General features: G+C 48.5%; 3 protein-coding genes across 4 annotated transcripts; 1 reads left to right on the top strand and 2 right to left on the bottom strand.

Moving 5' to 3' along the window:
* Positions 1-3586: 3586 nt before the first annotated feature.
* LOC147984137 (Ribosomal protein L7Ae/L30e/S12e/Gadd45 family protein) lies at positions 3587-8834 on the top strand. Of its 2 annotated transcripts, none has more exons than XM_087543389.1 (9): positions 3587-3840; positions 4138-4199; positions 6044-6107; positions 6812-6886; positions 7002-7061; positions 7142-7199; positions 7325-7462; positions 8018-8185; positions 8274-8834. In XM_087543389.1, the coding sequence occupies exons 4-9, from the start codon at positions 6828-6830 to the stop codon at positions 8349-8351; spliced, it is 561 nt and encodes a 186-aa protein (XP_087399515.1). In that variant the 5' UTR covers positions 3587-3840; positions 4138-4199; positions 6044-6107; positions 6812-6827; the 3' UTR covers positions 8352-8834. The 2 variants fall into 2 exon arrangements, with proteins under 2 accessions (XP_087399515.1, XP_087399514.1); XM_087543388.1 differs by having other exon boundaries at positions 3590-3840; positions 6792-6886.
* Positions 8835-9745: 911 nt separating this feature from the next.
* On the bottom strand, positions 9746-12105 carry LOC147984136 (uncharacterized). The gene is made up of 5 exons (XM_087540983.1): positions 11350-12105; positions 11197-11248; positions 11098-11103; positions 10782-10996; positions 9746-10009 (listed from the first exon to the last, which is right to left on the bottom strand). The coding sequence occupies exons 1-5, from the start codon at positions 12103-12105 to the stop codon at positions 9746-9748; spliced, it is 1293 nt and encodes a 430-aa protein (XP_087397109.1).
* Positions 12106-12264: 159 nt separating this feature from the next.
* LOC147984135 (uncharacterized) lies at positions 12265-14561 on the bottom strand. The gene is made up of 5 exons (XM_087540982.1): positions 14516-14561; positions 13948-14412; positions 12728-13842; positions 12512-12570; positions 12265-12439 (listed from the first exon to the last, which is right to left on the bottom strand). The coding sequence occupies exons 1-5, from the start codon at positions 14559-14561 to the stop codon at positions 12265-12267; spliced, it is 1860 nt and encodes a 619-aa protein (XP_087397108.1).
* Between the last annotated feature and the right edge of the window lie 10975 nt (positions 14562-25536).

Raw genomic sequence — 25536 nt, 5'->3', positions numbered from 1 at the left:
AAGTGCACGGATTTTGAGAAAAATTCCACGGATTTGAAAAAACTTCATCGATTTTGAAAATAACAAGGTCGTTGATTTTGATGAAAAAGTTCATGGATTTTTGGAAAAAAGTTCATCAATTCGGGGAAAAAAGTTCATGAATTTTTAAAAGTTTGCGCATTTGAGAAAAAAGAAAGAAAATAAATAAAAAAACAAGAAAAAGAAACAAGGAAAAAGAAAGAAGAACCAAATAAGAACCACCCGAAACCGACTAGCAAACCGGGAAAACCGGTTGGGGAAGCTTTCCAAAACCGAAGGCTTTCGCGAACTGAAGAAGAAGAAAAGGAACAAAAAGAAGGTAATAACCATGAGCGTTAAGATGTCCTAGTTGGTTGGTGCAGTTCTCTCCCAATGAAGAAGTCACGAGTTTGAGTCATGTCGCCTGCACACTTTTTAAAAAGTTTAACAGAAAAAGGGTAAATGGTCATGAGGGGTGTGCGCCGGTTGGCGAATTAGCTTTTAACCGACGCTGAAGGCGCCAGAGAGGCCTCAGGATAACTAGCACATAGATGACACACATTGACTTAAAAAAATATACATGACACACGTGACCAGACGCTCGACCTCATGTTCGACCTCCGCCCGCCGTCGTCATAACGCTCCAGTAACTTCCTCAGCTCATTGGTCATCTGCACGAGTGTCGAGTGCACGGCCCATGTGCCTGCCATCCTGCCGCCGTTCGCTGCCCGCCGACTCCCTAGCGTCCTTGATCGTCCTCAAAACGGACACTATATTTGTCTGCAGACTAGTCCGGAGAGTCCACCGGCATATATACGAGAGCTGGTCATGCAACTCTGTCTCGCAAAACGTCCATTCTTATTTTTTAAGTCCGCAACACTTAGAATAAATATAAAAAATAACATAATTCATTCAAAACTATCCACGGACACTAATGCGGGAGTCGGCCATTCAAAGCTATCCACATACTTTTCAAAGAGTATTTGAACAGGCTGGACAATATTTAATCAAACACGCAAAATTCATTCCAGTTCGATCATAATTTACATAAAACGACCGATATCTCGGTGGTTTTACTGAAAACAAAAAAACCTACGCCATGTATCAGACGACCACCTCATACGCGTGGGCTCCCTTCCCGGCCACACCGTCGTCGTTGTCGTGTAATCGTCGCCATAGACCCTCCAATGGCAATATGGCGCCAGTCCATCATGACAACATTTTTCTGGCCATTGCCTACCGCTCGCGGAGGAGCCTATCTGCTTCCTCCTGCGTGGTGCGGAGGGTTTGCGTGGTGCGGAGGGCCGCCGCGTCCAATGCCAACGGCGCCCATAGAGCTCTAGTGGCGGCCTTGCCCCAACCGGCGTTGGCGGAAGAGTCGCTAAGCGAACACCTCCTCGCCGATCTTGATGAACTCAGCGTCAAGGCCGCGGCGCCCCTTGGCGGCCGTCTGCGATGTGGTGACGGAGCAGTCGATGGTCCAGGCAGCGGCGAGGTCTGGGTCATTGCTGACCTATTCAGCGTCGTGTCAGACTTGGCGAACACGGAACGACAGATGGCGATGCACTGCTCGTAGCATGCCTGTTGTCCTGTCGCCTGTTCCTCCTCAGGCACGATGTCCCTCGAGCCCGAGGGACCGCTGTCACCATCGCCTCCAATGTAGTGGAGGATGTGGCCTCCTGCCTTGGTGATCGCGAACGGCAGCTTGACCTTGATAAACTTTCCGCGGCGGTTGCGGCGGGGCGGGGACGCAGGCCCGTCAATACGGGTGTAGCGGCTATGCACCGGCGGCGACGCCTGCTCTTCCTTCACGTGGCGCCCAATTTGGATGTCGCGGTTTCGTGGCGGGGACAGCGGCTCCTCGTTGATCACACACGACCGCAAGGGTGGCGTCGGGCCCATCTGACGAAGCGATCGCTCCGTCATAAGTTTCATCTAACAGACGAATTCCTCGTCTGTCAGAGAGGCCTTTGCGAGGAGGCACGACTGCTACTCCCGCGGTGGTGCCTGGTCCTCCCTGTCGCGGGAGGAGATGATGATCTCCTTCTTGCAGAAGGAGCCGACCGTCGTGGATGCCGAAGGGCCTGGAGAGCGAGTGAGGTGGCACCATGAGCCTCCTGGCGAAGAACTGTCACCGCCTCCGCCTGCCTGCACGGACAACCATGACTTCGACATCGTCGGAGTTGGAGATGCTCGGGGAGGAGGAGGCGCTCGGAAAGGAGGAGTGGCTCAGAGAGGATGAAGTGTGGATGTGTGCATTGTCGGTGCACGGCTTAAATAACCTTGGCCAGTCCATGTGAAGGGCTGGTTAGCCAACATCAATGCAGCGTAGCGGCCTCAGTTGGTTTCTCAGGACGCAGCGACGCCCGAGACATCGCGTCCGTCAGCGCCGCCCTCCCGTCCAGTCACATAGCTCGGCATCAAAGCCGACTGATGCATGCTCTAGGTGGGCCACGGTTGTCAGACGCGGGCATGGCAGCGGTCCAGACTGATCGGCGGATCGATACAAACCCGCGTTGGAGGGCAAAACACATCCGGACAGCATGGTTCGACTGTTGCCGGTGGTTCGAGGGTCGGCATTGGAGATGCCCCAAGAAAAATGTAGTGTTCTGCGGCATGGCAAATTTGCTGTAGTGGCATGGCATTTTCAGAAAAAAAATCCTAAAAATGATTGATCTAGTAACAAGCTTTTTAGCTAAGTTTCCCATGATCTTTAAAACATTTTCTGTCAAACTTGCCATGGACCATGACAAAATTTAACTCTGGATGTTTTATCATACAAATACAACGACAATTTTATCTTGCATATGTTTCTTTTAATGTATTGTACCACAGGAATTAATTGTATATACCACAGAAAAATTAGCCAGCTTGAGTCGCGCTGAAACCCCGTTTGAGGGAGGGATTTAGGTTTGCTTGATCGAACCTACCCTAGCGAATGAATCGTTCACTCTAGTCGGTTTTCCACCTGATGAGTGACGATCACATGTTATGCGTATCCGTTGATTAACTCGTAATAGTTTAGCTAATGTAAGTTTAATGGATCATTATGAAAGGAAGTTCCATTGCTCATAGTTTCTCCGCAGCTACTGCTACTGGTCCGGGACGAAGTTTTTGAGTTGTGCAGCCATTGTCAAAGCAAGTCAACTTTCAGTTGCCCTGTGAATGTCCTGTATGGTCAAACGACATAGTGACGGAATGCTTACAATCTTCATCGACAGCAACCGGGAAATAGTGTTTACCGACGCGATGCAGTCGTACCAATTTAAACGCCGAATTACCTTGTCCTGTACCAACGGAACATATAAACAGTGTACCGTCAAGCCGTCGTACACCAGGCGTCGAATTCACCGTATGCTACTGTTGGACGCTACCTACCTTTCCCTCCTCCTCCCTACGATGGCATTCAATGCACGTACACAACACGTCGTTGTCCCATTGGCACATGTAGCGTGAGCAGGCGAGCTCGTCCGCTCTGGTGGCGTTTGGTTGTGTGGCTATCCACCCTAGGGACAGGGATAGCCCATTTAACTAGGGATGCCACCCGTTTGGTTGACCAGCCAGGGAGGATACGGATAGCCAGATACTGTCGAATATTCGCCCAAAATCTGGCTGAGGAAAGTCGCGAAATTCTCGCGGGCGAGGGCAGCCACCCGCGCGCGAGCGCCTCTTTTTCCCGCTTCTGTCACCACTCAGCGCGCGAACTGGTTTTCGTTTCCTTCTTATCTCACTCCTCACCCGAGACCCTCACAATCCCCTCACCCAATAGAAGAAGCGGCGGACTTGGCGGCGATTTGGATCGAGGCGGCGGCGCGATTCGGCTTGGATTCCGGCGCAACGGAGGTACAGATCTTACTCCTCCTCGTTCCCCTGTCCATCCTCCCTGTCCTTTGCCTCTCCCGGTTGCTTGGCCAGGGGGGGGGGGGGGGGGGGGGGGCGAGGGGAAGGGGTTTGCTGGGTCTATGGCAGTGGGGAACGGGAGGGTTTGGTCGCTGTGGCAGTGGGGAACGACATGGTTTGGTCGGTGGTTTCAGAGAAACATGGAGCGCCGGCGGGAGGAGCCCCTCTGTTCGTTTCGAACCTCTATATTCTTCCCATATATGCGTCTAATAATTTCTTCCTCTCGTTTATTTTCTGCAGCTTGGACGGGAGACACTCTTTTGCATCCTCTGTTTGTTTGCAACTTCTCTGCTTTTCTCAAGGTATAAACTGCTGTCCATTCTGCTATGTACTTCTGCCATGAGAAAATAAGCAAGATTTAAAAGCATTTGCTATGTACTTCTGCCATGAACATGTATTTGTTATGATATTTCAATTAAGTGGACATTGAGCAGATTCATATCAATTTACTATTGTTTCAATGCTGCATTGTAGATGGATATCAAGCAAAAGAGGCTAATATTTGCGGTTGTGTCATATATGCTTGTCTCGATGATGACATTGGTAGTTCAGTCTAGAAAAAGAAAAAGGCGTGCTGTCATATGTTATGGGCCAATAGATGAGAGGGATAGGATGAGAAGTGAGTACCTAGATAATAAAATATGGAGGGATGAAATGACATGTGTGAACATGCTTAGGCTTGGAAGAGGACCTGACAGTTAAATATCCAAGATTGAGTTGATTCAATGTTGACGTGACATTCAGAACAGAGTCCATTTAACTGTTGTTGCGCAGCTGAATGAACATTAGTGTTCTACAGAAGACAACATTTTCACTTTGCAGCTGACAGCATATATTTAGAGCATGATTTGATACTAAGGACTTGCATCGCGGTATGTAACCCCGACTAGAGTATTTTAGCCCTTCATGAATATTTGACCAGAGATGCAGCGCACATTGAAATGTAGACAGACATAGTTAGACCAGATACATGCTGCTCTTAGTTGATTTGACCTTACAGATGTACATAATGGAGCTCCAAGTCCATAAGAAGGCAACAGTTGTCTCTACTCTCTAAACTCTAAGGCCTTATAGCAAGTTAAGAAACAATAGTAACCTGAAGTGGCACCAAAGGAGCTCTCCGCCTAGCTGTGCTGGTCGGTGCTTCAGTGGAACAGCCAGAACGAGAAGCAGCAGCAGCAGGCATTCGTTCGAGAACCCTTGTCACGTCGTTGACCCCAACAGAAAATTGTTGCTACAAGGGCAAAAATCATGAATGCAAAAGAACATCGGAATATTCTGAATTCACTCATGATAACAGAAGTACTCTATCTGCAGTAAATAACTCTATAAACTTCATGTAAGCAAGGATGGCAATACCTTCATCCATATCTTTTCTGGCAAACCTCCCCTTGAAGCCTTGGCAGCCTCCACGCTCCTACAATAGTAGCTCTTTTCAATATTGGAATAATGCAACACAAAGAAACGTTGGGAGAGTAACGGTATTTGCCTACTAACCTGATAAGTTTCGACAATAGTTCATCAAGGGAATCTCCTGTGATGTAATCTGAAGTTACTCTGTTCATGGAGAAATGCCGAGTGATGAGTGAACTGAAGTACCTTAACTTGAATAAGAAGAAAAATAAAAACAGCTACAAAGATCACTAAAAATACAACACCGTGTGGCGATCATGCCGACGGTTGCAACACCGTGTGGACTTGTATTGCTGGGGCAGTTGGATCATTGGGCTTATAATCTTCGTATGCAGAATGTCTTGGGCTCTTGGCCCATAATTGGCTTACCCAACAGGCCGACACACCGAGAAAGCGGCCCTAAAAAACCCTGAGAAAGCACTGCCTTCGCGAACGCATATCCCCTGCCGCGCCGACGCCGTAGCCCCCCTGACTCCGACGCCGTCACGCTGCCGGCCACCGCCACCCGACACAATACCTGCCGCCACCCCGTGCCGCGCTCCCTGAAGGATCACTTCGCGCCCCTAAGCAGCTGTCTGTTCTGTTGGTGCAGCGTCACCCCCGCGGCACGCCGTCTTGTGCCGGTGCTCAGCCCTTCCTCAGTTTCCCTCCATGTCTCCATTGACGACTGCATCCACTCATTTCAACTGAGACTCTTCTCTCATGCCAATGTGTTTTCATACTGACATGGCAGGTCAGCAGCTGACCAGAGGAGGCTGGGAGCATTAGTACAGCAACCAATTCGCCGCAGGTGGAAGGTGAATTTTCTTCTGATATTTGTAACTGCACTAAAGTAGTCTAGGCATTATCGCTATGAAGTACCGAGTACGATTTTTTCTTTAATTGTCATTACGGTTGTTCTTTTTGTTTTGTATATATACTGTAGTAGAATCTTTTTTTGTAACTCCGTGTACCTAAATCATAAATCTTGCCCCCGCCAATATGTTGTTTTGTAATCTTGAATGTAAGTGTGTTAAATAGTTCGTGGCAGTTTTTGGGATAAGTTTAGTCTGTATAAGTTTGCGCTGGACGTACTCCATTTTGGGATCTGCCACTGTTGGTAGATGAATGTAGAAATTATTGTACATCTAGTATAATAAAAAGGGCAGCCGGTGCACAGGGTCCGGAGAAGGTTCCGACCATTTTGGGTCTATTGTACGCAGCCTTTCCCTACATTTCTGTAAGAGGCTGTTTCCAGGACTTTGACCACTGTGCCAAGGCTCCCCTTCTAGTATAATACCATAAAAAAATGCTCTGTTAGCACTGAACTTCAATTTTACAATGTATACAGTGCTGATGTATGTCACGTTTAAGTATGTTTGAAGTTCTTTGTATTTATCCCATTTCGGATGTTCCTTTCTTGCATGTACTGTGTTTGCTACATAGTGAAGGTAGAAATAAGTGAAATTATAGTTTGATTATGTTACTGCTTCATTTAATAGGTCTTCTTCTCGGTTGATAGCACTCTTTTGGTGCCGATGAGCAAGAAGAACAAACCTGAAAAGTCAATCAAGTTGCTGAAAGATGCTGAACAAACGTACACTCTTTGCCCTGTTGTATTTTTAGTGATCTTTGTAGCTGTTTTTATTTTTCTTCTTATTCAAGTTAAGGTACTTCAGTTCACTCATCACTCGGCATTTCTCCATGAACAGAGTAACTTCAGATTACATCACAGGAGATTCCCTTGATGAACTATTGTCGAAACTTATCAGGTTAGTAGGCAAATACCGTTACTCTCCCAACGTTTCTTTGTGTTGCATTATTCCAATATTGAAAAGAGCTACTATTGTAGGAGCGTGGAGGCTGCCAAGGCTTCAAGGGGAGGTTTGCCAGAAAAGATATGGATGAAGGTATTGCCATCCTTGCTTACATGAAGTTTATAGAGTTATTTACTGCAGATAGAGTACTTCTGTTATCATGAGTGAATTCAGAATATTCCGATGTTCTTTTGCATTCATGATTTTTGCCCTTGTAGCAACAATTTTCTGTTGGGGTCAACGACGTGACAAGGGTTCTCGAACGAATGCCTGCTGCTGCTGCTTCTCGTTCTGGCTGTTCCACTGAAGCACCGACCAGCACAGCTAGGCGGAGAGCTCCTTTGGTGCCACTTCAGGTTACTATTGTTTCTTAACTTGCTATAAGGCCTTAGAGTTTAGAGAGTAGAGACAACTGTTGCCTTCTTATGGACTTGGAGCTCCATTATGTACATCTGTAAGGTCAAATCAACTAAGAGCAGCATGTATCTGGTCTAACTATGTCTGTCTACATTTCAATGTGCGCCATGGATGTAAGACATGGGTGCTTTACTGCATCTCTGGTCAAATATTCATGAAGGGCTAAAATACTCTAGTCTGGGTTACATACCGCGATGCAAGGCCTTAGTATCAAATCATGCTCTAAATATATGCTGTCAGCTGCAAAGTGAAAATGTTGTCTTCTGTAGAACACTAATGTTCATTCAGCTGCGCAACAACAGTTAAATGGACTCTGTTCTGAATGTCACGTCAACATTGAATCAACTCAATCTTGGATATTTAACTGTTAGGTGTATTCAAGAGCAAAAGAATAAGGGGATTTCATAGTATTGTAAATATGTCCATATCCGCAATACATATATGCTGACACTAAAACTGACTACTATTTCACGTCTTTTTTCATGGTACTGTAGGCTGTCATTATAGCCGCTGATTGCAATCCCAAATGGCTAACAAAGCACATACCAACCCTGGCAAGCACAAGGCAAGTCCCCGTATTGTGCCTCAAGGACAACAAAGGAAGCTCGTTGAGGTTAGGTCAAGTGGCGAATGTCCGAACAGCGCTGGCCATTGGGATAAAGGTAACCTTTCTTTCTTTTCTTGCTGACCGCAGTGCCCTATACTGTCTCTCAAAGTCACTGATGAAATCTTTGTTTCAACTCATATCAGGCCAAAGACAGCATAATCAATAAGACTGTTGACGAAGTGCTGAAGGATTATTATAAGCCAGTGGCCGATGAACAGTAAATTACCCCCCATTCCCAGTCCAGTGGCATGATGAGCTAGATCTTAACCTCTGTGTGCTCAACATTACAAGAACATCTCCAAGGGGGAGGTTTCCTTTTTTGCGGGGACATGGGAGGGTCTCTGAATGTTGTCGAATTGTAGTGCATCAGTCTAATCTCAAGACTTTTGGGTGACATCTTTTGCTGGCAAAACTCATGAAGAATAAGCCTGTGGCTGTGGCTGGTCTGTCGGGTTGGTGCAGTTCGGTTGAAGAAGATGTGCCTGGAACAGCATTTTCTATAACACTGCACTGTACCACAATGCTGTTTTATTGGTCGCTGATGCTGAGTTTTTCCGTATGAATTACGCGAAGCAAAGCAATTTGCGGAAATCATTTTTGTTCGTTGTGGAGTTACTGATGATTAATCCAGTTTCATGTTAAGTTGTATATTAGGGATGGATGATTTTCTGACAATGTGAAGGCAGAAACTAAGATTATGTTAATTTTGATTAGTGTGGCCAGTAGCTCACAATCTAACTCTATGTCTCGCATCCAACGAACAAAACGGCAGAAGACCAACAGTAGAGCCTATATCCAATGGCATCGGCCACAATTTTTTGATTGGCTTAAGATTGAGGTATGCTGTAGAGGGGATCCATTGGCATTGGTAACGAAATATATGATGTGATTGAGATTATGGAAGTACAACTACGTGAGTTGGTTTCGTTGTTTCCTTGCAAGAGATTTCTTGCTATCGAAAATAAATCAGCGGGAGCGGGCGGGAAAACCGTCGCTCCAAGGCTCTGCCATTTCGTTGAGTTGCCGATTTGTTGTTTTCTTGCAAGGAAATTCTTGCTATTGGCGATTTTGTTTGATTTCTGTTGATTGATTTGCAAGGGATAACGGTGAGGGAAGGGGCATGTATCGGTTCCAGTACAGATCGGTTGGAGTGGTGAAAACGATAGAAGTGAAATCCTTTAATAGTACGGATATGCAGGTCGATCACCCACGGTGGCTAGTCGACGGAGGTTGCTCCAAGCCTCAAGGCTCTGTCACTTCGTCGACTTGCAGGCTTGTAGCCGTGTGTTCCCACGACCTGAACCGACTATCAGTGTGCCAATTGCTGGACGACTCTGACGTTATGCACGGAGTAAAATGCAAGCGCGGTCCTAATTCTTTTTCAAAAGTGTCGATTGGGTCCTAATTCTTTCAAAATGCACATCTGGATCCTAATTCTTTCTAAGTTGTTCACCCAAGGTCCTAATTTCGTCTGACCGCCGCTGACCAGCTCGTGTAGCGCTTTGACCGCCGCCACGTCGACTCGAGGGCCCACGCGGGAGATTTCCCGCGGTTGGAGGTTGGGAATTTAAGCAGTTTGGCCCCTGGAGTTTATGCTTTCATCATTCCCCAGTCCCTAGGTCTTCTGCTCACTCTCTTCCTCTCTCTGGCGCCGCGCCGTCGCCGCCATGTCCGCCGCCGCTAGCTCGTCTGCCGTGAAGCACCGCGGGAAGAAGGCTGCCCAAGCGCCTCCTCCACCTCCGGCATTAGCCCTTTTCTCGCCGCCCATCTCATCGCCGGCCCAAGCGGGTATGCTCCCGTTGGTACCATGCCCTAGCTGCCGCATTCGATCTACAATTCGTCTTGTATCAAAATCAGAGGCAAATCCTGGCAGGATTTTCTACAAGTGCCCCAACCACCATGTAAGATCTTCTACAAGTGCCCAATCGATTTGATTTTTCTGTGTTTTTTTTTGGCTGAAATTTTTTTACTCAATTTCTGTCAGATTCCACCAAATCCTTGCCAACATTATTATTGGGAAGATGGACCAGACAACTATTTAGATTTTTTGGTGAGAGGTGGATACGTCAGCCCTGGATTGAGCAGTTTTGATTCAGCTGGTGTCATTGCAAGTGAAGAAACAGATGTGCAAGTGAAGAAGCAGAGCACTGTTGAGACTGTGGTGTATGCAGAAGCAATGCAGAAGATGAATGAGCTCATTTTTCTCTGTAGGAGTATTCTCAGTGCACTTGTTGTACTGATTGTAGTAGTGGTGCATGTAGGATTTAAGAAGTGATGTGGTAGTATGATGTATCTAGTGTTCAATGCTTGTTGGTGTATCCAGATGTTGATCATGTACTGTTGCAATGAAATTGAACTAAAATTTGGCAGCATTTTGGTTGTTTTTCTGTACTTTGGCAGCAATTTTTTTACTAGCATTGACAGCACAAATAAACAGTAATATACAAGGCCTTTCTTTTACTAGTAATTGAACTTAAAAGCAGTCTGAAAGATAGATAGATGGATTCAGCATTACAAGGTCTTCAAGTTGTGCAACAAAAGTAGGAAATAGCATTACATTTCCATGGTTTGTGTGAAACCCAAAGCCACATCTCAGCATGAGGTTTCATTACAAACCATCTTGTTTCCTAAGCAAAAGAAAAACATCCTACATTGCTTCTTTCCATAACAGCTTTGTAGTCTTCACTTCTGAATTGTTGGGGCTTTGTTCTCCTTAGTTTTTTTTCACTTTCTTCCTTCTCTTCAAACCTAGTGTAGCAGTAGTATGGCTTCTTGGAGGTGGCAGGGCATCTCTGCAGTTTGCAACGAACTGGCTTTCTGGTAGAGGAGCTGGCACTGCTGTTTGAGATCGTTGAGTAGCTATAGCCTACAAACCAACCAAACATTTAGTTAGTAATGTAGGTGAATTTCTGGAAGAACATATGGCATTGCATTTATTAACATTGCATTTGAATAAAAAGCTCTCACTTGGTCCTGTAAAATCTCAATCACAGTAGATGAAGCAAGATCATAAGTCATAGAAGAAGATATCATATTGGATGTACTTTTGCCCACTTGTGGACATGCCTTTTTCTGCAAAAAAATCAGAAATGTTGTCGAGCATTGCAATTTCAGAAATCTGTCAACATTTGAGGGAAACATTTAAGGGAAATGCACCTTGCAACTGGGCCTTCTCTTGACTGGTAGTTTAGTTCTTTGTTGTGTTTCTGGAAGCACAACCTGAATTGGCACATGTTCTTGTATTGATGGCTCATCTTCAGTTGTTGGCACATGTTCTGTTGCTGCATGTTCAGTTGCTGCATGTTCTGCTGATGCATGTTCTGTTGCTGGATCATGTTCTGCTGCTGCCTCTTCTGCTGCTGGCTCCTGTTCTGCTTCTGCCTTATGTGCTGCTCCAGGATCTTGTGTTGTTGTTGGTTGTCCTCTACCTAGTTCAGGGCACTTTCTTTTGTTGTGTCCTGGTTGATTGCACACACTGCAGTGCCCAATAATGCCATGTCTGCTCATCCTAGTTCCATTGTCCTCCTCTAGTGGGTTCTGCTTTCTCTTCTTTCCAGGCCTACCAACTTTCTTCTCATAGTTTGGTGGCAACATTTGAGGCCCATTAGTTTTAGGCCACACTCTAGGATCACTACATGGCATTATGATCTTGCCATAAGCAGCTTTGAAAGCATCAATGCTGTAGCACTTGTTGACAACATCCTCTGGTTTAATTCTTTCATGTCTTAAACATGCAACTCCATGTCTACATGGAATTCCTGAGAGCTGCCATGCCCTACAAGAGCACCCCTCCTTCTGTATGTTCACATCATACTCCCCAACCATGCCCATAACATGAAATATGTGTTGTCCAGCTGGTAATGCAGTGCAGTTGTTGGACATGTTAATATTTTTATCCAGTTTCTTTCTAATTTTGGGACAAATTTGACCACACATCTCCTCAGATTCCAGATTCTTGCTATAAAACCTAGTCATTAATTGGTCCTTGATCTTATTAAGACAAGTAATTATAGGCATTTCTCTGGCATCAAGTATATACCTATGAAATCACTACAGTTAGAATAAATGAAATGCTACAGTTCCAACAGTATGAAAGGATGCAGTATGACAATTTAAATGATACAGTACTACCACTTACTTGTTGAACACTTCACAACTGTTGTTCAGAAGCAAATCACACTTTGGGAGTTCATGGAAATAAGCCTTGCACCACTGCCTTGGGTCAATTGCATCCAAGTACTCATAGGCCCCCTGGTCCAGCTCTTTCATCTCTTGCATGTACTTCTTCCAGTCTGCCTCATGTGTAGCTCTTGCAATTTGCCACAATTTATTCTTCATTACATCACCTTTCTAGTTCTTTGCAAAGTTTTGATGCAAATGCCTCACACAAAATCTATGTTGTGCATGAGGAAATATTGCATTGACAGCATTAATCAACCCCTACATACATTGCAGAATAAACAAATGAAATGCTACAGTATGATAAAATGAAATGCTACAGTATGATAATATGAAATGCTATAGTATGATAATATGAAATGCTACAGTATGATAATATGAAATGCTACAGTGTGATAATATGAAATGTTATTACTACCTTCTGCCTATCACTCATCAATGTCCATGGTGCTGTGTTTTGTATGTTCAGATCCTCCTTCAGTGTGTTCAAGAACCACTTCCATGTGACAGTATCTTCCACTTCTACTATGGCAATTGCAATGGGAAAGATACAATCGTTAGGATCAACTCCAATAGCAGTCAGCATCACTCCACCATACTTGTTCTTAATGTGACACCCATCAATGCATATAATGGGCCTACAAGCTAGCAGAAAACCCCTTTTGCATGCATCTAAGGCCATGTAGCAGTTCTCAAACTTTCCATTGTTTGCATTCACAAACATGGTACTGCCAGGGTTTGATCTTCTGATTTCAGCTGCAAAGTCCCACAGTAAATTATACTGCTCAAGTTCATCTCCATGAATTTTCTTTAGTGCAATCCTCCTTGCTCTAGCTAGCTTACTTCTACTAGGTTGCATGTTGTAGTCCAACTGAACAAGTCTGCCAAAGTTCTGCAGTGTCATCTTCTCATCTGCTCTAAATGTTTCCACATACTTGCCAGCCAAATATCTTGCTGTAAATTGCTTGAGTGCCCACTCTCTTTCACATGTATGCTCACCCACATACTTCTTCACAACCCATGCTTTGGTCCTGCTGTCAGGTGCAGCAAATAAGAACCAAGGACAATCTCCAACACAACCTGCCCTTATCCTCTGCTTATCATTCTTTATGTAATGAATTTGCACTCTCTGCTTCACAATGTACTCTTGAATTGCTGCTCTTAGTTCAATGACAGACAAGAACACCATGCCTATGTGAAAACTGACTTCTTTCATGTTCTCAGGCCTCCACCTTTTCAGCTTCACTTTCTTTTTCATTTTTTTCCTTCCTTGTGCATCTACTACTTCCACTTCCTCTGCTGAATCACTATCTTCAAGCTCTGAATCTTGTAGCTCCTGCAGTTCATCTGTATCATAATCACTGTCCTGCTCCCATTCAGATTTCTTCTTTTTCTTCTTCTCAAATTTTTCATCAACCCATTCTTCATACAGATCATCATCATCTTTGTCTACTTCATTGTCAGAGTCAACCCAGTCTGAATCCCATTCACTGTCATCACTGTCACTGTCATTTTCATTGGGGATTTCTTCTTCTACCACAATTTTCCTCCTGCTTCTTCTAAGCTCATGTCCAACATTTTGTCCCACTGGCGGAACACTGCTACTCCCTTCATTGCTGCTGCCTGCATTAAATTGGTTCAGTCTGCCTTTATGAGCTTTCACCTTAAACCTGGGACTTCCTCTTATTCCACTGCTAAACTCAGGAGATTTAGGGCTTAGTACAGGAGGTAGCTCAGGTGTACCACTAACATGAATATCATCAATTACATTGTCAAAGGCCATGTCTTTGTGATCAACAAACAACTGAAAGTACTGGAATTTTGGAACAACTGCTGTCATATGCAAAGTGTCAGTGTCACAGTCCACAATCCGCAGTCCATCGCCTAAATTCTTTCCAGGCAGTAACCAGAAAATAACATGCTTAGATTGGTCACTATATCCCAGTTGCTGCATAAAATCAGTGAGCCAGAGAGGATACCATGTATCTACTTCGCAACCATCGAACAGAGCAACTTTCCCATCGACATACGTCTTTGATCGGCCAAATCCGCAGAAAAATCCAGCATAGTTGATTTCTACGGTAAAAACCTCCTCTTGTGGTCCTAGGTATCGAGGGATTCAGTCAAATACTACCATCGATTCGAGCTAAATAGGTATCCGCAGAAAAAGAGGATCAAGGGTTAGGGTTACGGGCACCACACTGACCGTATCGTGGAGGAGGATCTCCGGGTCGCCGATGCACAGGCGCCATCCTAGCGGCGCCGCCGTCGGACAAGCGCCTGCCTCTTCTCACCGGACCACCGCCGTCGATCTCCCCTATTTCGCCAGAGCAGAGAGAGGTGGGGAAGAGGAGAGGAAAAGGACTATGGCTGCGGAGAGATTAGGGTTGGGGGGCTCTTTTGAAAAAACGCACGGCTGGTCGTTATCCCGCGTGGGCCCTCGAGTCGACGTGGCGGCGGTCAAAGCGCCACGCGAGCTGGTCAGCAGCGGTCAGACGAAATTAGGACCTCGGGTGAACAACTTAGAAAGAATTAGGATCCAGATGTGCATTTTGAAAGAATTAGGACCCAATCGACACTTCTGGAAAAGAATTAGGACCGCGCTTGCATTTTACTCTTATGCACGACTCATCGTCCCGCTTAGATCTACTACTTAATAAGGTACACATGATTGCACATACGAGCTAAGATAACCAAAGTACCGGATCTGGGACGGCGCCTCCATGGTGGGAGGCGCTCACGCCTGCATCTCCAGCCAGTCCCCATGGATTGGGCGGGAGGGGCACAAACCAGTGACTGCCGATGGCCACCACTAAGCATGCCCCGACCCTAGCCCTCTGTCCTTGAGCTAGGCGAACATGTATGCCGCCACACCCATGGATTCGCTTCCTCTTTGTCTGTCGCTCCGGTGGAAGGTGGCGGGGAGGGAAATCCTGATGCCTTCGCTCTGTTAGTAGTTTAGGTTAGGATTTTTTAGTGCTCGCAGATGCGGATTGGGCAGATGGCGATGCTTCTTCTTGTAGTTTGTCTTCCGAGCTTCGATCCTTCTTGAGTTCATTCGTCTGGACGTAGTCGATGGAGCTCTGACGTAGATTCTTGTCGTCTCCTTTGGGTGGTGAGGTTAGGGTTTTTCGTCATGCGACGAGATTTGATGTCAGGTGCTTCATAGCTATGCAAGGGTTCAACGGCGACGACTGCGGTTTCAGGGAGCTGGTTCTTAGGGGCACGTACATGAAGACTTCCCGTCTGTCATCGACAAGGTCAAGCCAGCTCCGATAGGGGAGTGGAGACAGTGGCGCGTCGGTGACTCGTTCTAGCGGCAATAGCGGTCGTTCGATGGTCTCAGAATCTTGATGTAATTTTTATTCTGTTTGAGATGCTTTGTACTTTTGATGAACTTTTATACTATACTCCCTCCTTTCCGGTTTATAGGGCTTATTATAATTTTTTCGTTTTTCCAATTTAAAGGGCTCATCTCCATCGCATTTTAAGATTTCGAGGCACATTGAATCTTTGCATGGAAGAGTTAAAAAAGAACACACCAATGCATATAATGTTCCTACTCATCTTAGTGGCCAAGCATGCATGCACTGCAATTAATATAAATTAATGCATCAATTTAATTTGGCTAGTTTTGTAAAGTACGAGATACATTCCTCCACTCACCATCACTCATCATATGCCTTGGTTGATGAGATGTAACGCCCTCGATACGGCTATATCTCCCACGTGTCGAAGCACGACTTAGAGGCATAACCGCATTGAAAGCAATGTCGCAAGTGAGATCTTCACACAACCCATGTAATACATAAGGGAAAGAGATACATAGTTGGCTTACAATCGCCACTTCACACAATTACATGAATAAAGCATTACATCAATCAGATACAATCAAGGTCCGACTACGGAACCAAAATAAAAGAAGACTACCCCAAAAGCTACACAGATCCCCGATCGTCCCAACTGGGCTCCACTACTGATCAACTCGAAACGGAACAACATAACGAACACAATCTTCATCGAGCTCCTCCTTGAGCTTGGTTGCGTCACCTACACGGTTCAACGGCACCTGCAAGCTGGTTTTGGGAAGTATCTGTGAGTCACGGGGACTCAGCGATCTCACACCCTCGCGATCAAGACTATATAAGCTTATAGGTAGGGTAAAAGGTATGAGGTGGAACTGCAGCAAGCGACTAGCATATTTGGTGGCTAACATATGCAAATGAGAGCGAGAAGAGAAGGCAAAAGCACGGTCGAGAAACTATGATCAAGAAGTGATCCTAGAACAACCTACGCCAAGCATAACTCTAACACCGTGTTCACTTCCCGGACTCCGCCGAGAAGAGACCATCACGGTTACACATGCGGTTGATGCATTTTAATTAAGATAAGGTTTCAGGTTTTCTACAACCGGACATTAACAAATTCCCATCTACCCATAATCTCGGGCACGGCTTTCAAAAGTTCAAATCCCTGCAGGGGAGTCCCAACTTAGCCCATCACAAGCTCTCACGGTCAACGAAGGATATTCCTTCTCCCAAGACAATCCGATCAGACTCGACATCCCGGTTACAAGACATCCTCGACAATGGTAAAACAAGTCCAGCAAAGCCGCCCGAATGTGCCGACAAATCCCGATAGGAGCTGCACATATCTCGTTCTCAAGGCACACTCAGATGAGACATCCTACGAGTAAAACCAACCCTCAAGTTTCCCCGAGGTGGCCCCGCAGTCTAGTTAGTTCGGACCAACACTTAGAGAAGCACTGGCCCGGGGGGGGGATTAAAATAAAGACGACCCTTGAGTCTGCAGAACCCAAGGGAAGGTGGTAGGTTGTTAGTGCAAATGGTAAAACCGAGGTTGGTCCTTGCTGGAGGAGTTTTATTCAAGGCGAACTGTCAAGGGGTTCCCATTATAACCCAACCGTGTAAGGAACGCAAAATCAAGGAACATAACACCGGTATGACGGAAACTAGGGCGGCAAGAGTGGAACAAAACACCAGGCATAAGGCCGAGCCTTCCACCCTTTACCAAGTGTATAGATGCATTAATTAAATAAGAGATATTGTGATATCCCAACAAAATATCCATGTTCCAAACATGGAACAAGCTCCAATCTTCACCTGCAACTAACAACGCTATAAGAGGGGCTGAGCAAAGCGGTAACATAGCCAAACAACGGTTTGCTAGGACAAGGTGGGTTAGAGGCTTGGCTTAGCAATATGGGAGGCATGATATAGCAAGTGGTAGGTATCGTAGCATGGGCATAGCAAAAGAGCGAGCAACTAGCAAGCAAATATAGAAGTGATTTCGAGGGTATGGTCATCTTGCCTGAAATCCCGCAAGGAAGAAGAACGAGTCCATGAAGAAGACAAACGGACGAAGTTGAACGGTTCCTCAGAAACGCGACGTTACCGGAACCAACCCGAAGAAGCAAACACCGGAAAGAAGCACACAACATAGTAAACAACCAACACATGAACATGTCATGCTATGCGGGATGCGGTATGTGATGCATATGCATGATTTGGAAAATAATGATTGAACCTGGCCTCTACTTGGAAATCAAAGAGTGCCATTGGAAAGAGGAGTTGATTTCGGTCGAAATCGATATAAAGATCACCGGAATCGGATGCACGGTTTGGAAATGGCAAGCAAAACAAATATAGCACCGGTCTGCGATTAACAGCAAGTAGCCATCTAAATGCATCAAGATAAATAAGCTACTGCACTAAAAAATGGCAACAAAATACATGGCAGGGATCCACTCATGATGCTCGACAAAAGATGAACACTGAGCTATGACTAATTCACCCAATAACAGGTTCAAACAAGCATGGCAAAAGTGCAAAATATAACAGGTTTCAGACTTAGTGAAATTAACATGTCAGGAATTTATCATGAGGAAGCAAAGTTTAGAGCATGATATCTACATGCTACAGGAACATATCATGGCAAAGAAAGGCATGGCATGAAGCTACTCAAAGCATAACATAAAAATCCCTTAGTGACCATGAGCCAAAAGGGATCAGAAAATACAATTGCAAACATGTGAACATAGCAAAAACATAAACAAATTCAGACTTAGTGAAAAACTGGAGCATGCAAAACAGATAACGAGTAGTCATGTTTACGAGCTCGATGCACTCACTATGAGGCATTGCATGAAAAGATAAGCATACACCCAGCAAATAGACATGGCATAGAAGCTAGAAATGGAAAGAACAACAACATAGCATGCATGGATCAACAACAACAAGCTCGGCAAAATTGCTATACATGTTAACAATCTGCCAGGAACATTTTATAGCAAAAGTAGAGCTCGATTGACTCAAGCTAGGGTGCTCCATAAATTCAAACAAAGAAATGGATGGATAGAGCACCACAATATCTACAAAACATCCTTATTGATCATGCTCAAAAGAGGCACGGATCACTAGGAAACAACATGAACATATGGCATAAAAATAATGACAGGGCAAGGACTTGGTGAAATTCTAAGTCCCTGAAATCAGCATCATTGAGTAAGCTACTTTGCATTCTTGTGCTAGTCACCACAAAGATCACAAAAATACATGGCATACACCCCTGTAAAGATGGCATGGCATTCATCAAAACACATGTAGAGCTCAGGATCATAGCATGCACACATTAATCATGACAAAAATGACAAAAGTGCATTTGCTGAAATAGATCTGAAATAATCATCACATAGCCCTCTTCCAACGATATTTCGGGCATCAAGATGGGCTCAAATGAAAATGATGCAATGAGATGAAATGATGTACTCGTCGAGACAAACATTTTGATATGCTACACGCACGAATCGGAGCCACGGTGATGAAATTATGATGTGTCAAAGTATGCAAATAAACTAGGATTTCGGGGGAAAAAGTCAACCGAGGTGCATCTGGATCTGGATCCAGATCGGGCGCAGAAACCGAGGCGGCCGGGATCTCGCCGGAGCTGCAGCTTGGGGGCGCCGGAGTTGACGTCGGCGTGGAGGAGAGGGCCGATCGGAGCTGGGGAAGGGGGCCGGCGACGGAGGGCGGCGAGGAGCGGCGCTCACCGGCGTCGGGGATGCGGCGGCGAGGCACGGCGCGCGTCGGCGTGGAGGAGGCGGTGGAGCGCCGGCGACGGACGAGGCAGCGGGGTCGGCGCCGGCGCGTCCGATGTGGCGGAAGGCGGCGGCGCACACGGGTGCGAGGGGCGGCGAGGAGGTGGGCCGCGGGGGCCCTCCGCGGGCCGGGCGGGTCGCGGCAGCGGCGGGTGGCGGGTGGCCACGTGGCAGGCGGCGGTTGGCGGCGACGACGTGTCCGACGCGCCCGGACGTGTCCGGCGCGTTGAGGACGAAGGGATCTAGGGTTAGGGGCGAAATGGACCCGAGATTTTTGGAGGAGGGGCTATTTATAGAGGTAAAGGGAGCTAGGAGAGTCCAAATAAGGTGCGGTTTTCGGCCACGCGATCGTGATCGAATGATCTAGATGATGGAGGGGGTTTAGGTGAGTTTTGAGCCATTTTGGAGGGGTGTTGGGCTGCAACACACACGAGGCCTTTTCGGTCCCTCGGTTAACCGTTGGAGTATCAAACGAAGTCCAAATGGCATGAAACTTGACAGGCGGTCTACCGGTAGTAAACCAAGGCCGCATGACAAGTCTCGGTCCAATCCGAAAACGTTTAACACCCGCACACGAAAAGAGGTAGAAAGGGACACCGGAGGACATAGGAGCGCCGGAATGCAAAACAGACAACGAGGAAAATGTTCGGATGCATGAGACGAACATGTATGCAAATGAAATCCACATGATGACATGATATGGAATGCATGACACGCAAGCAATGACAAGGCAACAACAGCGAATAACTGGAGGACACCTGGCACATCGGTCTCGGGGCGTTACAACACTCCACCACTACGAGAGGATCTCGTCCCAAGATCTAGAATGGCACCGGAGGGAAAAACGGAAGAGAAAGAGAAGGGGTAAAACTAAGTTGCTTCTTTGACAAAGGAGTGAAACCACGAACCTTGAGAGTTTTAATAAATTGAAAGAAAGAAAGCAACGTATAAGAAGAAAGTTGCAACCACTCAGTTACGAAAAAGGAACAAGAACATATTCGGGCAGCACTCCGGTTGAAAAGAGATGAAAGACTTGATAAAATGAAAGAGCTTGAGCAAAGGGACGCAACACTCCGGTTAAATGGATAAACCAAGAAAAGAACACGATCCTGACAAAACCAGAAGATGGGTTGAAGAGAGCAACATCACCATGCCTTAGGAACAAAAGTAAGAATGGAATGGAATGAACGAAGGAAAACAAGATGTTGAGAGAGCACGCTTACAACAAATGCTAGAACGGAGTTGTTGGAAAACCAACAACGAAAAGAATAAGCTTGATATGGACTTATAGGAGACATCTAAAATTATGAGGTGACTACTTGCCATACACGGAAAATATTTGATTGGTAAGAACAAGGAGACGAGAAACTTATTCATCGGAAGGATAAAGAAGAACTTGGGTCATTTATAAACACCATAAATAGCAACAATCCTTAGGGAAGGCTTTAGGTGAAACATGACACAAGATAACTCCAATGAAGAGATAGATGGGTTTAAATATCTCAATCTTGTGAATGAAGAATGATATATTACCACCTCAAAAGATAAGGGGAAAAACAATTTGTCGGGGGGCTGATCCACGAACACCTATGGGACCGGCGGGCCGAGTCCCTTTCGGTTCGGCGGGGGCGAAGGTCGCGCAAAGAGCAGATCGAGGCGAAGCACACGAGCGATTTACCCAGGTTCGGGCCGCACGGATGCGTAAAACCCTACTCCTGCTTTGTGGTTTGTATTGATTTCTTGCTCGGGAGCGCGGAGTGCTACAGTACACACCAGCAGCTAACAAGACCGAGCGTGAGTGTTCTTCCCCCCGAACCCCCCTCCACGTTGCGCATGGGCCTCCTTTTATATGCTCAAGGGGTCACCAACAGGTGGCAACGGAGGCGAAGGGTAAAAATGGAAAGGTACTGCGGTAGGTACAGCTACCTACTACAGTGTATCATACCTAACCCTGACGGCAGGGGACAAGGGCCTTAAATGCCCGTCTGTGTCGCCTAAATAGTGCAAAAAAGGGACCGTCAGGGGCGCCACCGCTCGCCACGATGGCGATCTTGTCAGCGCCGCTTGCCACCGCGCACCGCAAGCTGCACAGCCTCCCGCCACGTACGCCTGGAAGGGTCCCAGAGCGACACGTTGGTGGATGTGCTGGAGCGCGGGCACAATGGTCTCTTGCCGCGGCAAGCGCCTTGCCGCGGTTGTTGTCTTGTCGCGCCTGGGAGCTTGTCGCTCACCGGGCCTTGTCGGGACGTGCGACGCGTCGCGACAAGTTCCTTGAGATGCCTTGGTTGGCCTTCCCGGCAAGCTCCTCTTGCCGGGGTCTTGAGGTGCCTTGGTTGGCCTTCCCGGCAAGCTCATCTTGCCGGGGTCTTGAGGTGCCTTGGTTGGCCTTCCCGGCAAGCTCATCTTGCCGGGGTCTTGTCTCTTTGACTTGGATACTTTGTTCTTGAATGGCTCCAAAGGAGCCACGGAGGACCTTGGCAGTTACCCGGCAAGCCTTGCCGCGGGATGCTGCGACTGCCCATGCACAAGTTCGGGATACTAGGGTACCCCTACTCTAGTACACCGACAGGAGCCCCCGGGCCTGGGCCATACACGGTGCCGAGCGTTGTTGGGCGAGGCCCAAAACAGGGCACGGGCACGCGTGGCCTAGGTTACGCCGTATGCCACTCCGTATCCACCGCGCCCTCCCCGAACGACACGCGTTGAATGCGGTGTCATGGGAGAGGTCGTGGGTGGTTTCTTTATTCGGAAATGCAGAACGTCCGCCCCCTCCCTCTTTATAAGCAGGGGCAACAGGGGCAGTTTGCCCATTCGCCCGTTGCTATTCCAATCTCAGAAATCTCCGCCGCTCCCTCATCTTCCCAAAGCCGAAAGAGAGAGAGAGCAGCGCTCCGCCCCCCATCGCCACCAGCCCCACCAACGCTGTCGACCTCCTCCACTACTTCCGCCATGGCTCCAAAAGCCGACAAGGGGAAGGTCGTGAAGTCGACCGAGGCGCAGCGGCTTGCGGCGCTGCGGAAGGAGCGAGCAGTCTTCCCCCCAAGCTTGCCGCGAAGGAGCTGAGGGAGAACTACTACCTCTTCTGGTCGACGGAGACGCGAGCGCACCCGCGCACGAAGGTACTCCCCGCCGCCGCTTGGAAGAAGGCCCCAAATGGATACCCCTTCTTTGCATTGTTCTTCTACTACGGGCTCTGCCCGCCTTTCTCTGAATTCTTCTATGACATCATGAATACCTACGGATTCCACCTCCTTGACTTCACCCCCAACGCCGTTCTGACCATGGCAGTTTTCGCACATCTCTGCGAAAACTTTGTCGGAGTCCATCCCAGCGTAGCCCTCTTTCGCCATTTCTTCATACCCCGAGTAGAGAGAGGAGAGCCTCTGTCCGGCGGAATCGCCTGGATCTCAAGGGCCGGCAAGAAAGAAACCTATATGGAGGGAGAGTTCCGCGGCAAGTGGGAGGAGTGGAGAGCAGATTGGTGCTGGATTGACGAGGAGAACCCGCAGCCATTCACCACCCGGCGCCAAACCCCAGTAGCACGCGGCAGCGATTGGAGTGACGTGGCCCCGGAAGACGACAGGCTGAAGATTGCCGTCACCAGGATCCTGCGCCTCAGGCTCGCCGGGCTCACTGTAGGCGCCGTTGGCGCGGATTTCCTTCGCCGCCGCATCGCCCCCCTGCAGGAACGGGGGAGGCCCACTTGGGAGTTCAAGAATGCGGCAGACATCATGAGGCTACGGCCGGGCCTCAACTTCAACTTCACAGTCCTGGAGCTCAACGCGATGCTTCAGGAACTCTTCAAGTATGACCCCCAACATCCCGAAGTCTTCAGGTTGCCGGGGGGTGTTGTTCCGTTGTGCAACGATTCCGCGCTCGACCGCATCCGTGCAATGATGCCGGAGTGCGACTCGCATGGAATTGTGCCAACTTGGCAGGAGCCTGCAGACGACGTCATGCAGCAGTTCTTCGATGACTTGGTGGAAGTGCCAATCCGCTCCGACGAGAAAGACAGCCTCACCCGCGACACCACCGATGCAGAGATGGCGCTCATCGCCACTAGGCTAGAAGAGGCAGCGGCAGCCGCAGCCGCGGGCGAGTTTGGATTCACCGTGGAGGAGGCAGATGCAGCAGAAGCGGCAAGCCGTGCCGAGCGAGGGGAGCCCGCCGGCAAGAAGGAACTTGCCGGGCGTGATGCCGAGCCGAGCGAGCCCGCCAAGGACACGAGCGGCTCGCTGGAAATCAACTCCTCTTCCACCTCGTCTTCAGACAGCTCGCCGCAAGCAGAGCCTCCATCTCCACCAAGGAGGCGTCTCCGCAAGGTCGGTGACGTAGCGGAGCGGCAAGCGGGTCAAAAGTCGCCGCGCCGCGTGACACGCTCCACCGCGGCAAACACCATTGCCACGGGAGCGCCTCATGCTGCAACGGCAACTGGAGCAGGGTCTAGCCGGACCACCGCTTTAGTTCTTGCCGCTGCTCACGCCGCGCCGGCAGCCGGGGCGGGGTCGTCTCAGACCACCGCCACTGCTCCCGCCAAGCGGCCAAGGGAAGCTTCTCCTCCGCCTCCTCGCGCCGGGCGCGCGCCGGACTTCGACTTCTCCGCGTTCAGCTCCGACGAGGAAGAAGAAGAAGAGTAAGCTTCTCTTGCTGTACTTGCAGTTCTTCAATTCTTGCTGTTTTTCTTGTATCTCATTTGCTTTTCTTTCTGAACTTGTTCCTCTTTAGAACTCTGGCCCAGAGAGCGGCAAAGAGAGCTAAGGTCCCGATGATCGTCATCGAGGACGAGCCCACTGCGACAGTAGGTGGAGCGCCCGAGACAACCTTGCCGGACCCGACGACTTTTCTCCAGAGCAGCCCCCAGCGTAAGTGTATGATTTGCTTCCCGCTACGAGGTGCGCATGAGTACTTGTCTTTGCTGATATCTGCTTGCTAATTTGTGTAGGAGCCGAGCAGCCCCACCAGGAGCCAAGGGAGAGTCCTCCGACGAGGGAGGGCTTCCCGGTAAGGGAGAAGTCTCCGGCAAGGGAGGATTCTCCGGCAAGGGACAGCGCCAGCGGCCCTCCGACGGCGGAGAACCTGACTGCAGAAACTGGCTCAGGTAATCCTTTTGCTGCAGAACTTCCCTTGGGTCCTTCTTCTCTTGCTCTTTCTGGGTTTTTGCTGGATTTTGCTTGACTCTTCTCCCCTTGCCGGCTGTCAGACCCATCTGCTGCGGAGCAGATGGAGACCGAGGTCGCCGCCGAAGACGCAACCGGCGCTGGTGATCCCGCCGGTGCCGAGGCCGCCAAGGCTGCCGCCGCAGCAACTGGCGAGGGGTCTGGCAATCGTACTGACCGCCCAGAGGCCGCAGGAGCGCCAGGCGCTACGCCGACCGCCGACCCGTCCGCCGAAGCCGCAGCGCCAAGCACCGAGGAGCCCCAGCCGGGCGTCTACTTGAAGGCCGGCGATAACGTCTTCATCAACCTCCCCTGGGCGTCAAGCTCCAGGGCGCCGGTCGAGGGGGAGATCTTCGACGGGGAGGTGCTCGCCTCCGCCGGGTTGACGGTGGTTGACGCGCCAAGCAGCAGCAGCAACGAGTCTGAAGAGGAGCGGCTGCTGCGGAAGTTGCTGTCGCTCTACCGCGCGCGGCAAGCCAAGCTGGAATCCCGCGAGGCGCTTGTCGCGAAGGCGGGAGCAGACATTGAAAAGCGCGCGGAAGAGCTCGGGGGTTTCCACCGGGAAGCCCTTCGATCCCTGGCGGAGGAGCGGGAGCAGCTCGCTGAAGCACAGAAGGCCTTCCTCCTCGAGAAGGCCGAAGTCGAAGAGCGGCAGCGACTTGCCTCTGTGAAGCTAGCCACGGAGGAGGGCGAGCTGGTGCAGCGGAAGGTCAATCTCGACGCCCACGAGGAGGAGCTTGCCGCGCGCAAGGAAAAACTCGGCGGAGCCCTCAAACAAGCAGAGGACGCCGCCGCCACCGAGGCCGCCAAGGAGGAGTTGAAGACGAAGGTGGCGCGGCTGGAGGCCGATCTTGCCGAGAAGGGCAAAGAGCTCAGCGCCGCCAAGGACTCCAACATGGGTCTTGAGCTGAAGCTGACCGCTTTGACCAAGGCTCTGGATGGCGCCAAGAAGCA

This window comes from Triticum urartu, chromosome 2A (genome assembly GCF_056163025.1).
Source record: "Triticum urartu cultivar PI428250 chromosome 2A, HENAU_Tu73, whole genome shotgun sequence".
Taxonomy (NCBI): Eukaryota; Viridiplantae; Streptophyta; class Magnoliopsida; order Poales; family Poaceae; genus Triticum; species Triticum urartu.
The sequence above is the reverse complement of the archived record's forward strand: the minus strand, read 5'-3'. Positions and strand labels throughout refer to the sequence as shown.

Bases quoted from the DNA above. Each gene is read 5' to 3' on its own strand.
- LOC147984137 (XM_087543389.1), top strand. From the start codon at position 6,828: ATGAGCAAGAAGAACAAACCTGAAAAGTCAATCAAGTTGCTGAAAGAT. The intron at 6,887-7,001 runs GTACACTCTTTG...CTCCATGAACAG, and splicing joins CTGAAAGATGCTGAACAAAC to AGTAACTTCAGATTACATCA. The intron at 7,463-8,017 runs GTTACTATTGTT...ATGGTACTGTAG, and splicing joins CTCCTTTGGTGCCACTTCAG to GCTGTCATTATAGCCGCTGA.
- LOC147984136 (XM_087540983.1), bottom strand. From the start codon at position 12,105: ATGACTAGGTTTTATAGCAAGAATCTGGAATCTGAGGAGATGTGTGGT. The intron at 11,249-11,349 runs GTTGTGCTTCCA...AAATGTTGACAG, and splicing joins AAGAACATGTGCCAATTCAG to ATTTCTGAAATTGCAATGCT. The intron at 10,010-10,781 runs GTAGGATGTTTT...GGGCACTTGTAG, and splicing joins CTGTTATGGAAAGAAGCAAT to AAAATCCTGCCAGGATTTGC.
- LOC147984135 (XM_087540982.1), bottom strand. From the start codon at position 14,561: ATGGCGCCTGTGCATCGGCGACCCGGAGATCCTCCTCCACGATACG. The intron at 14,413-14,515 runs GTCAGTGTGGTG...CTCGATACCTAG, and splicing joins AGATCCTCCTCCACGATACG to GACCACAAGAGGAGGTTTTT. The intron at 12,440-12,511 runs GCATTTGCATCA...GCAAATTGCAAG, and splicing joins CAACATAGATTTTGTGTGAG to AGCTACACATGAGGCAGACT.